At 45.8% G+C, this 16,049-nt stretch overlaps 1 protein-coding gene across 6 annotated transcripts in view; it reads left to right on the top strand.

The window, feature by feature from the left end:
• APBA2 (amyloid beta precursor protein binding family A member 2) overlaps positions 1 to 16,049 on the top strand; it is a 137,404-nt gene that overhangs the window by 96,846 nt on the left and 24,509 nt on the right. For all 6 annotated transcript variants that reach the window (XM_044932769.2, XM_006066407.4, XM_025271825.3 and 3 more), the window contains 2 exons: positions 8,774 to 8,854; positions 10,268 to 10,304. In XM_044932769.2, the coding sequence (XP_044788704.2) occupies positions 8,774 to 8,854; positions 10,268 to 10,304 (118 nt within the window). The remainder of the gene's footprint in view (positions 1 to 8,773; positions 8,855 to 10,267; positions 10,305 to 16,049) is intronic.

Genomic DNA, 16,049 nt, shown 5'->3' with positions numbered 1-16,049 from the left:
TGGGAAGATTGATTTCTCTTCTGAGCCACAGTTAGTTACCTAAGAAAGACTTTTACATACAATACAATGGAATATTATTCATCCCTAAAAAGAAAGGAGATGCTACAACAGGGATGAACCTTGAGGCCACTGTGCTGAGTGAAAATAGCCTCACAAAAAGTCAAATCCTATATGATTCCACACAAGTGAGGTACCTAGACTAATTAAACCCACAGAGATGGAGGCAGACTGGGAGTTGGTGGGATTTGGGGGGGATGGGGTTAGTGTTTAATGGAGACAGAGCTTCCATTGGGGATGATGAAAAGTTCTGGGGCCGGATGGTGGTGATGATTGTACATCGGTGTGCATGCACCTAATGCCACTTAATTGTCCACCTAAAATTGGTTAAAATGATACATTTTATTTTAGGTATATCTAACAAGAAAAGACTCTTGTCCCATTCACCAGGCCGAGCCAACTAAAATCATCTGAAACCAAGTTGAGCCAATCTGAGCCCCTGTAACCCATATCATGCAAACAAAACATTCTTTGTCTATCCGAAGGACTGGTGGACCCACAGGAGAGATAGCTGACCACACTCATGTGGGCCTGTGGACACTGGGTGGATCTGCACATCTCTGGAAGTTTTCAGGATATTCAGGATTAAGATGAGCCATGAGTAGACAACCACATCCTGAGTGAGGAGGGGGCACCTTCCCTCTCTCCTTCTGGGGTCTTGTCCAGTAACAGACGTGATCCCACCTTGGCAGGGGTGGAAGGGCAGAGGAGGGTTGGACCGCAGATTATTATTCCTGCTGGGCTTTCACATAGATCATGCAGACCACTGGGTTACATGAAATGATTGAGGTCGTACCTTGTTAGTATCATTAAAAGAAAAATATGTTATCAAATTTACTATGAAAACACTCTCTCCTCATCCTCAACTTTAAGAAAACCAGATGTTCTGTACAGCACATTCATAACAGTAGATTTAATAGAAGTTCACTAGATCATTGGGATCTCCTGGTTAAACTTGCTTTTCAAATTAGGAGTTATATGATTTAGTATTGGTAGCTGTAGGCAGTTCCATTGAGTTGTTTATTATTTAGGACTAGTAGTATTATTTGGAGAAGAAAATGGCAACTCACTCCAGTATTTCTTGTCTGGAAAATTCCATGGACAGAGGAGCCTGGTGGGCTAAAACCATGGGGTTGCAAAGAGTTGGACACGACTGAACACACACATGCCAATAGTATTATTTAGGACTTATTTATTAATTTATTTTTGGCTGTGCTGGGTCTTCACTGCTGCTCAGGCTTTTCTGTAGTTGTGGTGAGTGGGGGGCTACTCTCTAGTTATCATGGGCTTCTCACTGTGGTGGCTTCTCTTGTTGCAGAGCATGGGCTCTAGAGCACAGGCTCAGTAATTGTGGTGCACCGGCTTAGCTGCTCCATGGCCTGCTCCATGGCATGTGGGATCTTCCGGACCAGGGATCAAACTCACATCTCCTACATTGGCAGGCCACCAGGGAAGTCCAGGACTAAAAGTATTGACTGGAACAGAGAATTCCTTCTCATGTCCAGAGAACAGAGAGCTGGTTTGGGCAGTTCTAGGCTGGGAATGGCAGTCTCTATGGACAAGCTAAATATGGGAAGTGTCTTGGAGCTGGAATTTGAACATTGACTTAGCATCCTCATCTGGTTTCCTTCTGACCTGGGTGCCTTGGTTTCATGCACTTATCTGATGCCACATTCACTTTCCCAGAATGTGTGAGGGGCTCTATGCTGAAAGGGGAGTGGTTGGGGGAACAGGGAGGGTCTCCGGGCTCACAAGAGCTACTGGCCTGAACTTGCTGCAATACCAAAAGGTTGCTCTTCACCCTGGAGGGTCATTAAACTGCTGTCATTAGGCTGTGATTGAACTGTTCACACAGAGCTCCTTACCTTATAGTTACTGGCAGGGATGGGTGTGTTTGTAGCAAACTTATGAAACCAGTGGGAGAAACAGCCTGCTGGCCCCCAGGGGTCATGGGGCTTTTCACCTTTGAGAATTGAGCTAAATCACATGTGATGCTCCCTGGTCCTATAACTGCCCGGAGCGTTGGGGTGCCTCCTTCCCCAGGACGGAATCTGGAATGCAACTGTGACATCCAGGGTGGGGGGCAGGTGTTTTGGAAGGAGAAGTATCTGTGGTCCTGTCACTGTATTTGGGCTGCCCGCCTCCTCCCCCTGCCCCTTGTGTCCCTAGTGAGCACTAGTCCTGCACCAGCTGGCCCTGACGGCCATGCAGGAATCTAGTGCTTAGTTGAAAGGGGTGTCAAAGGTGGAGTCAGTGTGTTTTTGATCATTTGAGGTCTCTTTACTCCTTTCCCTGTTACTTTAAAAGTGTAGCTATAGACACATAACATGAAATTTACTGATTTGACCATTTTAGAGGGTACAATTCAGTGACATCGACTGCAATGTTGTACAACCACCACCACTCAGTTCTAGAACATTTTCCTCAACCCTAGAGGAGACCATGCTTATTATTTTTTAAATATTCATTTGTATTTATTGACTGTACTGAGTCTTAGTTGGGGCATTTGGGATCTAGTTCCCTGACCAGGGATTGAAACCAGGCCCTCTGCATTGGGAGTGAGGAGTCTTAGCCACTGGACCAAGCAGTCAGTCCCCAATTTCCTCTCCCTGTAGACCCTGGTGATGACAAATCTGCTCTCCTTCTGTGTTAGCAGACCCCTGAGATATTGTGGTTTGATGCCAGACCACTGCAGTTAAGTGAATGTCTCAATAAAGTGAGTCACACACATTTTTTGATGTCTCAGTGCATCCAAAAGTTATATTCACACTATACTGTCATCTGTTAGGTGTGTAATAGTGTTTAAAAAACAATGTGTACCTTAATTTAAGAGTACTTTAGTATTTAACTGGTGGTCCAGTGGATAAGAATCCTCATGTGAATGCAGGCTTGATCCCTGGTCCAGGAAGGTCCCACATGTCTCGGGGCAACTAAGCCTGTGTACCACAACTACTGAGATGGCACTCTAGAGCCCCTGCTCTGAAACAGGAGAAACTACTGCAGTGAGAAGCCTGAATACTTCAACTAGAGAGCAGCCCCCGCTTGCTGCAACTAGAGACAAACCCACGTAGCAACGAAGACCCAGCATAGCCAAAATTAATAAATAAAATTTAAAAATTATTATAAAGGAATACTTTATTGCTAAAAAATACTAAGCATCATCTGAGCCTTCTGGGGTTGTCATCTTTTTTGCAGGCAGAAGGCCTGGCCTCAGTGTGGATGGCTGGTGACTGGTCAGCCTGGTGGTTGCTGAAGACTGGGGTGGCCATGGCAATTTCTTAAAATAAGATGACAGTGAAATTTACCTCAATTGATGGACTCTTCCTTTCACAAACAATTTCTCTGTATCATGCAATGCAGTTTGAGAGCATTTTTACCCACAGTAGAATTTCTTTCAAAACTGGAGTCAATCCAATCCAATTTTGGAACTCTGCCACTGCTTCATCAGCTAAGTTTATGTAATATTCTAAATCCTTTGTTGTCATTTCAACAATCTTCACAGCATCTTCACCAGGATTAGATTCCTTCCCAAGAAACCACTTTCTTTGTTCATCCATAAGAAGCAAATTCCTCATGCATTTAAATTGTATCATGAGATTGCGGTAATTCAGTAACATCTTCAGGCTCCACTTCTAATTCTAGTTCTCTTACTGTTGCCACCACATCTGTAGTTACTTCTTCCGCTCAGGAATCCACTTCAAAGTCATTCATGAGGGTCGGAATCAACTTCTAAATTCCTGTCATTGTTGATGTTCTGACCTCTTCCTGTGAATCATGAATGTTCTTAATGGCATCTAGAATGGTGAATCCTTTACAGAATGTTTCAATCTACTTTGCCCAGATCAATTAGAGGAATCACTATGGCAGCCTCACAAAGTGTATTTTTGAAATAGTAATGAGGATGGAGACACAGAGGCCAGTTTAGGAAAACATGGCTCTACTCAGAAAGTCTTGCCCCCAGGGTACCCTCCACCCCTTCCTAAGGCGCCCTGTGAACAGAGAGTGAACGATGGAATGAGGCGCCAGAGGGGCCCAGTGTTGGTGGTGGAGGAAGTTTTATCAGACAAGTCACAGAGAGTAAGGCCAGGCCCCCAGTGGCTTCCCCAGTGGATCTCGTCATGATTCTCTTAAGCCAGAGTTTTGGCTTCCTTGGTGGCTCAGATGGTAAAGAGTCCCTCTGCAATGTGGGAGACCGGGTTTGATCCCTGGGTCAGGAAGATCCCCTGGAGGAGGGCATGGCAACCCACTCCAGTATTCTTGCCTGGAGAATCCCATGGACAGAGGAGCCTGGCGGCCTGCAGTCCATGGAGTGGCACAGAGTTGGACACGACTGAAGCGACTAAGCAGTAGCAGCGGTGGCTTTGAGAAGATGTGATCGTCCCCGGAGGGATAAGTGAGAGAAGAGTCAAGACTTGATCCAAGGGCTTCTCCTCCTCCAGGTGAAGATCATGGAGTGGCCTGAATGCTGAGAGGTACAGAACCAGATTGTTATTTTTCTGAGCCACCATTTGTCAGGGGATGGATCGAAGGGCCTCTGAGAGAAGATGAGGAGGGCACTGATGAGACCGTCAGTGATCAGACCATCAGCAGCCCTGTGGGGGATGCCCCCAGCTTGGCCCCATGGGAGCATCTGTAGTGTCGCTGTCCCAGTTGCACCCACCCCCGCCCCCCACTTCCCTGAGCAGGACGGAGGAGGGCACGTCTTGGATGGAATGACTGATGTGTCAGTTGACCAATGACTTTGAAAACAAGAAAGGATTCCTGGAGAAGGTTCTCCCTTTGCTGAGTGCAGCACTGGGGTTTCTCTGACACTGAGTCCTGTCTGGAGAGAGATGGGACAGTCCAGTGGGAAGCAGTGGCTTCCTTGGCCTTGTGTTGATGCTGTCTGTCCCTGACGGATCTCCCCTCCATGTCTCTCATCCCCGTGTCATCCAGGACCACATTTGGAAACACTTGGCTTTTGTTCCAGATGACTCTAGAGTGAGTGGGCATGTGCTTGTTTGCCATTATTCCATCCGAAGCCACGTGGATCATTTCACCGGATTTTCAGTTTAATCCAGCAGGCACAATCAGAATTGACACGTTTAAAAAGCTCCAGCTTTAATTTCACCAACTGGAGCCAGGATGTTTTTTGTCTGCATGCGTGTGTGCCTAGTCATGTCCGACTCTTTGCAACCCCGTAGACTATAGCCCACCCGGCTCCTCTGTCCATGGGGGTGTCCAGGCAAGAATACTGGATTGGGTTGCCATTTCCTTCTCCAGGGGATTCTCCCCACCTAGGGATAGAACTCTCGTCTCTTATGTCTCCTGCACTGGCAGGCAGATTCTTTACCATTGAGCCATCCGGGAAGCCTGGGTGTATTTATTCATTTTTCAAATGAGTGGATTTTTCTTACAGGCACGTCATCTCTGCCCTGAACAGCTGGCCCTGGTGCTGGCTTTTTGTGCCCAACCTGTGCCACCAGATAGTGTTCTGCTCTCAGGGATCCATGAAGGGCAGGTTTGGGGTTCCTGCTGCATTAGCATGTTTCAGTTCACCTGCCCCTCCTCACCAGCGATGGCTGATAGGGGTTCCAGTGGGTGGCACCAAGAATGCCCACTGGAATTACTTAATGAGGGATATGGCCCAGCTTTCCATGTTGGCTGTGAAAATCAGAGATAACCCTGGCTGGCATTTTATTTTGAGGTGCACCTGGCTGCTGGGCCGTGGGGAGGGCACAAAGGGTTGAATAGCATCTTCCTATAAGATTCCAGGACCCCACGTCCACGTGGGCCTCTCACCATGCTCATTTCGGATGCTGTGTCACCTGCTGCCAAGCCCCCCACCCCTGCCATGAGATGATGATGGGAGCACCAGATGGGTTTTCCCAAGGAGAAGCAGCAGAAGTCACCCCCTGCCTCTCTGGAAACAACTCTGGTTGTTTTTCATGAGATGTGGTTGCCATGGTGATGAGAGGTCCAAGGGAGTTAAAGGAAATGTTGCTCCAGAGGGAAGGGTCCAGGCTGCGGAAGCTTTGGGGAGAAGCTGCCCTTCGATGTGAGCCTGAGACTTTGTGTTGCCCATGGTCACCACATGCTGTTGGCCCCATGCTGAGGTATTGGGGTGGAGGTAGGATGATGTGAGGCACTGACGTCTGGCCAGCCTGGGTTCCCTGGCCAAGCCCAAAGTGGGTCCCTCAGAATGGAGACCTCTTCCATTTCTCAGAGGCACCTGACACAAGGCAGGTGGCAGTCCTGGAGGTACTGTTTTCCCCACCATGTATCTGGCACCTCATTGAGAGTCTATTACCCCACATGATGGTCCTCTTCCTGCCAGAAAAATTACATTCTAGACCAAACTGTAACATTCGTGGAAGGAGTGTTATCTTTTAGTCCTTTCAGGCTGCTAAATCAGAGTATCATAAACCAGGGAACTTAGAACAACATGCATTTATTTCTCTCAGATCTGGAGGCTGAGGCTATAAGTCCAAGATGAAGATGCAGGCAGGCTAGGTGTCTGGTTAGAACCCACTTTCCTAAACAGCCGTCTTCCTTTAAAAAAAAAAGTTCTTCATAAATAAATGTAAGTATAATGTATGTGTATGTTCATAGTATAAATTTATTTGTAAATAAAACTTATTATTGTCTTGTCATCATATTGCTACTGCTTGATACTTTATTTATTTTTGGTTGCGCTGGGTCTTTGTTGCTGCGTGTGGGCTTTTCTCTAGTTGTGGCGAGCAGAGGCTACTCTCTAACTGCAGTGTGTGGGCTTCTCACTGTAGTGACTTCTCTTGTTGTGGAGCACGGGCCCTGGAGCACAACAGGCTCAGTAGCTGTGGTGCACGGGCCTTAGTTACTCCATGGCATGTGGGATTTTTCCAGACCAGGAATTGAACTCGTGTCCCCTGCATTGGTAGGCAAATTCTTTACTGCCGAGCTACCAGGGAAGTGATGCTTGCTAACTTATTTCAGGAAAGTTCTGGAACTTGACTTGTGATGCTGGCTTACCAGAGCATGCTTTGGGGTTTGGACAGCAGTTTCAGTTCTTGGATCTGAGGAGATTTTCTGGAGTACAGGGCACTAAGGGCTTCCAAAGGTAGTGCTAGTGGTAAAGAACCCACCTGCCAATGCAGGAGATGCAGGTTCAGTCCCTGGGTCGGGAAGATCCCCTGGAGGAGGAAATGGCAGCCCACTCCAATGTTCTTGCCTGGAGAATTCCATGGACAGAGAAGCCTGGTGGGCTACAGTCCATGGGGTCACAAAGAGTCGGACACTACTGAAGCGACTTAGCACACATGTTAAGACAGGGTGTTAAGTAGAGAAAATATACCTCAACTTTAAGTTTTGTTCATTGAACTAAGTGGAATTTTGGATGAGTGTCTTCTTTAAGAGAAGACTTATGATGTGTCTTTGGGACATTTTTTCCCCTCTAACAGTAGATTATTTTGCTCTAACTAAATAATTTGGATTTTAGAATTTGCATTGAACTAAGAATTAAAGTTTTTTTAGAAACATAATTTTAACCTTTGGACACTTGCTGGGAATATAAAATGGTTTAGCTGCTGTGGAAAACAATATGGTAGTTCCTCCAAAGATTAGAAGTAAAATCGCTGTATGATCCTGTAGTCCTACTGCTGGTACCTAATCTGTCACATCTAATACTCAGGCTCAGTGGTGTCTGACTTTTTGCAGCCCCATGGACTGTAGCCCACCAGGCTCCTCTGTCCATGGGTTCTCCAGGCAAGAAAACTGGAGTGGGTTGCCACTTCCTTCTCCAGGGTGGGTCCTCCCAACCCAGGGATTGAACCTGTGTCTCTGCATCTCCTACGTCTCCTGCATAGACAGGCAGAGTCTTTACCACTAGCACCACCTGGGAAGCCCCTCTGGGGGTGTGTGTGTGTGTGTGTGTGTGTATATATTATATATATATGTATGTATGTATATATATGCATATACATAAAGAACTGAAGGCAGGAACTCTAAGAGGTAACTGTACACTCACGTTTGTAGCAGCATTATTCACAATAAGCCAAAAGATGGAATCTATCCCAGTGTCTATGGACAGATGAATGGATGAACAAAATGTGGTCTTTATAAAAGGTGGAATATTATTCAGCTTTTTCTGACACCTGCTTCAACAGGAATGAACCTTGAGGACGTGATGCTCAGTGAAGCAAACCAGTCATGAAAAATACAAATCTTGTATGAGTCCACTTATATGAGTTCCTTTGAGTACAGAGATAACTGGTGGGTGCCAGGGGCTGGGGGATGCAGGAATAGGAAGTTAGTGTTTGATAGGGACAGAGTTTCAGTTTTTTCGGATGACGAGAGTTCTTGAGATGGATGGTGATGTTGCCCATTTAGGTGAAAGTACTTAGTTGCTGCTGAACTGGGACACTTAGAGACGGTTACAGTCACAAATTTTCTGTCATATGCACTTTGCCACAATTGAAAAGAATAATAAACAATAAAATTAGAAACCATGATTCACATAACTTTTGAGATGTATGAAAGTCTACATGTTATTGACAGAGAAGTTAAATTATATCTGTGTGCACCCACACATACCTATGTACACATATATTTTACAAAATTGTATCATGTCTCCAGTTTTGTATCTTGGTCTCTTTAAAAAATTTTTATTTTATTTATTTTAAACTATTTTTAAAGTCATTTGTAAATTTTTTCTAACATGTGAAGACCTCATCTGTATCTTTAACTTCCTGGTTTCCAGGTTTGCAATGGTTTGGAGCAGCCAAGAAAGCAACAGCGCTCTGATCTCAATGGACCAGTTGACAATAACAACATCCCAGAGGTGAGAGTTCTGACCAGGGGCCTTGACATGGGAGCTGCCTGCCCTGTCCCCATGGGCTCACCATCCCATGTGGGTGGGACAGGGCTCTGGTCCCACCCAGTGCCTAGGAGAAGGGGGTCCTGACAAGCAAAGCCAGGTGGCCCTGCAGGAGGAGGCGGCCCCGGGGGAGGAAGGGAAGTCCCTTTTCTATTGACTCAGCCCCCCACCGCCATGCGCTCCTGTGTTGCTTCTGGTCCACGGGGCTCATTGGTGCTCCCCAATTTGATGGAGGCTCAGTCTACCCCCCTGACGGTCACGTTCTAAAGCAGGATTACTCAAGGGTAGTAGCACCATGGATTTCTGGGGCCAGATCCTTCTTTGTTGTGGGGGGGACGTCCCTGGCACCACAGGATGTTTAGATGCATCCCTGGCCTCTCCCAACTCTGTGCTGGTAGAAACCCTCCTCCTCAGGTTGTGAGAACCAGAAATGTCTACAGAAATTGCCATAAGCGCTGTTCTAAACCAGCTGTGTGGATTTTAAAAACAATCCTGTGTAAACTCCCACTGCCCTGATGGGGAGGTTGTTAGAATGAGGCCTCAAGCAAGTCATTTCCCTTATCTGGAAAGCACGGTTTGGATGAGGTTTTGTAACTTGGATGAAATAACTGTGGTCACTCATGCAGTGGTGTCTGATCTCCTTCATCTTGCTTTTATTTAAAAAAAAATTTTATGTATGTATTTATTTATGGCTGCTCTGCCTGGCATGTGGGATCTTAATTCCCTGACCAAGAATCAACGTGCCCCCCCTGCAATGGAAATTGTTATTGTTCAGTCACTAAGTCACGTCCAACTCTTTGCAACCCTATGGACTGCAGCACACCAGGCTTCCCTGTCCTTTACTATCCCAGAGTTTGCTTAAACTCATATCCTCTGAGTCATTGATGCCAATGGGGAGTCCTAACCTGGATCTCCAGGGAAGTCCCTCTTTCATCTTGCTTTTAAAGATGTGCCTGTGGGGACTTTCCTTCAGTGGTAAAGACTCTGACCTTCCACTGCAAAGGGCACAAGTTTGATCCCTGATCAGGGAACTAAGATCCCACATGCTGTGTGATGTGGCCAAAAGATGGGAATACTCAGGCCCACCAGTTGGAGAACCACTAGGTGTTTTCCTTTTTAGCAGTGATGTGCTAGTCTGGGGGTCCCTAGGTCTCAGCTGATGGCCTTTTGTATCCCAGGTTTTCCCATGAGAATTGTTAACAGGCACCCCACTCAAACATCATGGAGCCCAAAAGACACTGCTTTGCTATAAGGAGCTGGTTTCTTGGAGAGACTGGTCACTCATGGGATCAGACTTGTCACATTATGGTGTCAGCTTAGATTTTATGGGCCAACTGCGTACAACTGTTGTGTATGTGTTTTCATATTTCCTAACAGACAAAGAAGGTGGCATCTTTTCCCAGTTTTGTGGCTGGTAAGTGACTGAATTTTCTTTCTGAGGGGTCGGTTGCATTTTTATGTCAATGCAAGTGGGACTTTGACTTTTGGTTTTCTCCTACAAAAATTGTGCATAAAGCACCCCTTCCAGGGGAGCAGTTCTGTAATAAGGCAAGGTGCGAGGGCCCACGTCATCTGTGGGAGATCCAGTTGATTAGGAAATAGTAGAACATCTCAGGCTTCCCAGGTGGCGCTAGTGGTAGAGAACCCACCTGTCAATGCAGGAGATGTAAGGACATGGGTTTGATCCCTGGGTTGGGAAGATCCGCTGACGGAGGGCATGGCAACCTGCTCCAGTGTTCTTGCCTAGAACATCTCCCGGACAGAAGAGCCTGGTGGGCTAGGGTCCATGGGGTCGCAAAGAGTCAGACATGACTGAGCAACTTAGCACTCACACACATAGAACATCCCATTTAATTACACCTTTAGTAATGGCCTCACACATGACACTGATGATTAAATTAATAGATTGAACTGTGTCTTTAAAAGCAGCTAATTGTGATCTAACACTTCTGATTAGGGTGGATATAATTGCATCCAAATTCAGGCTGCTGTTTTTGTTTTTTGTTTTTTTCTTAAAGACTCTTCATTTCCTTCTCCTCTCCTGTCTCTTTTGAGGAGGTTACGATTGCATTTTAATATTCAATGAAAACCCCTAGCTGATCTGTTCTGTGTCAGTTTTGATGTGGGGAACATACCTGCTTGGCTCTTGTCTGAAGGGCATCAGGGAACCCCTGGCAACACCTTTAGAATACCCTCTGACCATCCACATGAAGAACCTCTTAAAAATAGGATCTTTCTCTTTGCCTGGAGGCCTATTGCTCTTGCTAAAGGGTTACAATCAATGGTGTCAATTTTATTAATTCTTTCAATAAGCTGGTAATTGATTTTTATGAATGTTTATGGGAGCAAGGTTAATTGATCGTCAGAAATAAATAACTTAAACCTTTGGTATACTGGTTTTCTTTTTAAGTAAAGAATTAAAAAACCTGGGAAACTGAAGTCCTCAAATTCCTTACCTGAGGGGTCCTCATGGTGGTGATGAAGCCATTTGGGTGTTTTCATACAGTACTCTTGCCTGGAAAATCCCATGGATGGAGGAGCCTGATGGGCTACAGTCCATGGGGTCGCTAAGAGTCGGACATGACTGAGCAACTTCACTTTCACTTTTCACTTTCATGCATTGGAGAAGGAAATGGCAACCCACTCCAGTGTTCTTGCCTTGAGAATCCCAGGGATGGGGGAGTCTGGTGGGCTGCCGTCTATGGGGTCATACAGAGTCGGACATGACTGAAGCGACTTAGCAGCAGCAGCAGCAGCATACAGTGGGCACTTCAGATCTGAGCCTTGATTTGCTCTTAAAATAAGTAATTGGGGTGAACCTTTCCAGGTAAGACTCCTAAGCCGAAGGCAGCACTCACCTCCTCCCCATTAGCCTATGACAGGGCAGTACTCCCGAGCCCAGAGCAGGCCTGGGTGGACACGGGGGCCCCGTTGGTCCAGGGTGCTGTTGGCCGAAGGATGGGAGTCAGGAGGGAGCAGAGCATCCTAGACAGGGCTTAGGAAGACCCAAAAGACTTGTCCTTGTTCAGTTCAGTTTAGTTCAGTCGCTCAGTCATGTCTGACTCTTCGCAACCCATGAATCGCAGCACACTAGGCCTCCCTGTCCATCACCAACTCCCGGACTTCACTCAGACTCATGTCCATCGAGTCAGTGATGCCATCCAGCCATTTCATCCTCTGTCATCCCCTTCTCCTCCTGCCCCCAATCCATCCAGCCATTTCATCCTCTGTTGTCCCCTTCTCCTCCTGCCCCCAATCCCTCCCAGCATCAGAGTCTTTTCCAATGAGTCAACTCTTCCCATGAGGTGGCCAAAGTACTGGAGTTTCAGCTTCAGCATCATTCCCTCCAAAGAAATCTCAGGGCTGATCTCCTTCAGAATGGACTGGTTGGATCTCCTTGCAGTCCAAGGGACTCTCAAGAGTCTTCTTGAACACCACAGTTCATAAGTATCAATTCTTCGGCGCTCAGCCTTCTTCACAGTCCAACTCTCATATCCATACATGACCACAGGAAAAACCATAGCCTTGACTAGACGGACCTTTGTTGGCAAAGTAATGTCTCTGCTTTTCAATATGCTATCTAGGTTTTCTTCCAAGGAGTAAGCATCTTTTAATTTCATGGCTGCAGTCACCATCTGCAGTGATTTTGGAGCCCCCAAAATAAGGTCTGACACTGTTTCCACTGTTTCCCATCTATTTCCCATTAAGTGATGGGACCAGATGCCATAATCTTCAATTTCTGAATGTTGAGCTTTAAGCCAACTTTTTCACTCTCCTCTTTCACTTTCATCAAAAGGCTTTTGAGTTCCTCTTCACTTTCTGCCATAAGGGTGGTGTCATCTGCATATCTGAGGTTATTGATATTTCTCCCGGCAATCTTGATTCCAGCTTGTGCTTCTTCCAGTCCAGCGTTTCTCATGATGTACTCTGCATAGAAGTTAAATAAGCAGGGTGATAATATACAGCTTTGACGTGCTCCTTTTCCTATTTGGAGCCAGTCTGTTGTTCCATGTCCAGTTCTAACTGTTGCTTCCTGACCTGCAAACAGATTTCTCAAGAGGGAGGTCAGGTGGTCTGGGATTCCCATCTCTTGCAGAATTTTCCACAGTTTATTGTGATCCACACAGTCAAAGGCTTTGGCATAGTCAATAAAGCAGAAATAGATGTTTTTCTGGAACTCTCTTGCTTTTTCCATGATCCAGTGGATGTTGGCAATTTGATCTCTGGTTCCTCTGCCTTTTCTAAAACCAGCTTGAACATCAGGAAGTTCATGGTTCATGTATTGCTGAAGCCTGGCTTGGAGAATTTTGAGCATTACTTTACTAGCATGTGAGATGAGTGCAATTGTGCGGTAGTTTGAGCATTCTTTGACATTGCCTTTCTTTGGGATTGGAATGAAAACTGACCTTTTCCAGTCCTGTGGCCACTGCTGAGTTTTCCAAATTTGCTGGCATATTGAGTGCAGCACTTTCACAGTATCATCTTTCAGGATTTGAAATAGCTCAACTGGAATTCCATCACCTCCACTAGCTTTGTTCGTAGTGATGCTTTCTAAGGCCCACTTGACTTCACATTCCAGGATGTCTGGCTCTAGGTCAGTGATCACACCATCGTGATTATCTGGGTCGTGAAGATCTTTTTTGTACAGTTCTTCTGTGTATTCTTGCCACCTCTTCTTAATATCTTCTGCTTCTGTTAGGTCCATACCATTTCTGTCCTTTATCGAGCCCATCTTTGCATGAAATGTCCCCTTGGTATCTCTAATTTTCTTGAAGAGATCTCTAGTCTTTCCCATTCTGTTGTTTTCCTCTATTTCTTTGCATTGATCACCTAGGAAGGCTTTCTTATCTCTTCTTGCTATTCTTTGGAACTCTGCATTCAGATGCTTATATCTTTCCTTTTCTTCTTTGCTTTTTGCTTCTCTTCTTTTCACAGCTATTTGTAAGGCCTTCCCAGACAGCCATTTTGCTTTTTTGCATTTCTTTTCCATGGGGATGGTCTTGATCCCTGTCTCCTGTACAATGTCACAAACCTCATTCCATAGTTCATCAGGCACTCTATCATCAGATCTAGGCCCTTAAATCTATTTCTCACTTCCACTGTATAATCATAAGGGATTTGATTTAGGTCATACCTGAATGGTCTAGTGGTTTTCCCTACTTTCTTCAATTTAAGTCTGAATTTGGCAATAAGGAGCTCATGATCTGAGCCACAGTCAGCTCCTGGTCTTGTTTTTGTTGACTGTATAGAGCTTCTCCATCTCTGGCTGCAAAGAATATAATCAATCTGATTTCGGTGTTGACCATCTGGTGATGTCCATGTGTAGAGTCTTCTCTTGTGTTGTTGGAAGAGGGTGTTTGCTATGACCAGTGTATTTTCTTGGCAAAACTCTATTAGTCTTTGCCCTGCTTCATTCCGTATTCCAAGGCCAAATTTGCCTGTTACTCCAGGTATTTCTTGACTTCCTACTTTTGCATTCCAGTCCCCTATAATGAAAAGGACATCTTTTTTGGGTGTTAGTTCTAAAAGGTCTTGTAGGTCTTCATATAACCGTTCAACTTCAGCTTCTTCAGTGTTACTGGTTGGGGCATAGACTTGGATTACTGTGATATTGAATGGTTTGCCTTGGAAACGAACAGAGATCATTCTGTCGTTTTTGAGATTACATCCAAGTACTGCATTATGGACTCTTTTGTTGACCATGATGGCTACTCCATTTTTTCTGAGGGATTCCTGCCCGCAGTAGTAGATATAATGGTCATCTGAGTTAAATTCACCCATTCCAGTCCATTTCAGTTCGCTGATTCCTAGAATGTCGACATTCACTCTTGCCATCTCTTGTTTGACCACTTCCAATTTGCCTTGATTCATGGACCTGACATTCCAGGTTCCTATGCAATATTGCTCTTTACAGCATCGGACCTTGCTTCTATCACCAGTCACATCCACAGCTGGGTATTGTTTTTGCTTTGGCTCCATCCCTTCATTCTTTCTGGAGTTATTTCTCCACTGATCTCCAGTAGCATATTGGGCCCCTACTGACCTGGGGAGTTCCTCTTTCAGTATCCTATTATTTTGCCTTTTCATACTGTTCATGGGGTTCTCAAGGCAAGAATACTGAAGTGGTTTGCCATTTCCTTCTCCAGTGGACCACATTCTGTCAGATCTCTCCACCATGACCCGCCCATCTTGGGTTGCCCCACGGGCTTGGCTTAGTTTCATTGAGTTAGAGAAGGCTGTGGTCCTAGTGTGATTAGATTGACTAGTTTTCTGTGAGTATGGTTTCAGTGTCTGCCCTCTGATGCCCTCTTGCAACACCTACCGTCTTACTTGGGTTTCTCTTACCTTGGCTGTGGGGTATCTCTTCACGGCTGCTCCAGCAAAGCGCAGCCATTGCTCCTTACCTTGGACGAGGGGTATCTCCTCACCACCGCCCTTCCTGACCGTCCACGTGGGATAGCTCCTCTAGGCCCTCCTGCGCCCGCATAGCCACCGCTCCTTGGATGTGGGGTTGGTCCTCCCGGCCGCCGCCCCTGGCCTTGTCCTTGTTAGAAACAGACAAAACCATGTTACATCTTGTCTCCAGGACTCCATTTGGTCAGTGTGAATGGGGCTTGGACATGTTTTAAAACTGGGGCATTTATTTACTAGTAGAGGTTTGTCAAGCTTTTTCTGAATAGTGCTTGGACCATGCCAAGTGTCATAAGAATGCAAAATTATTTCTACCCTGGAAATCCCTGTGTGCCTTCCCTATTTCTATCTGTATGGCCCAGACCCCTAATCCCTCTCTGTGCTGGAGGCCACTGTCAAATTTCTTATGAATCCTGCCAGAAATTTTCTGGGTGTATGTATGTGCTAAGTCAATTCAAACATGACTCTTTGCGACCTCATGAACTATAGCCTGCCAGATTCTTCTATCCATGGGATTCTCCAGGCAAGAATACTGGAGTGGGTTGCCATGCCCTCCTCCAGAGGATCTTCTCGACCCAGGGATTGAACTCACATCTCTTATGTCTCCTGCGTTGGCAGGCGGGTTCTTTACTACTAGCACCACCGGGGAAGCCCATGTAAGTCTATATATAGAACTTTAAAAAATATTTTATTGAAGTGTATCTGATTTTAGACCTTTTCCTTAAATTAGATGTTGCACTGGCCACCT

Source organism: Bubalus bubalis, chromosome 20, assembly GCF_019923935.1.
Source record: "Bubalus bubalis isolate 160015118507 breed Murrah chromosome 20, NDDB_SH_1, whole genome shotgun sequence".
Taxonomy (NCBI): Eukaryota; Metazoa; Chordata; class Mammalia; order Artiodactyla; family Bovidae; genus Bubalus; species Bubalus bubalis.
The sequence above is the reverse complement of the archived record's forward strand: the minus strand, read 5'-3'. Positions and strand labels throughout refer to the sequence as shown.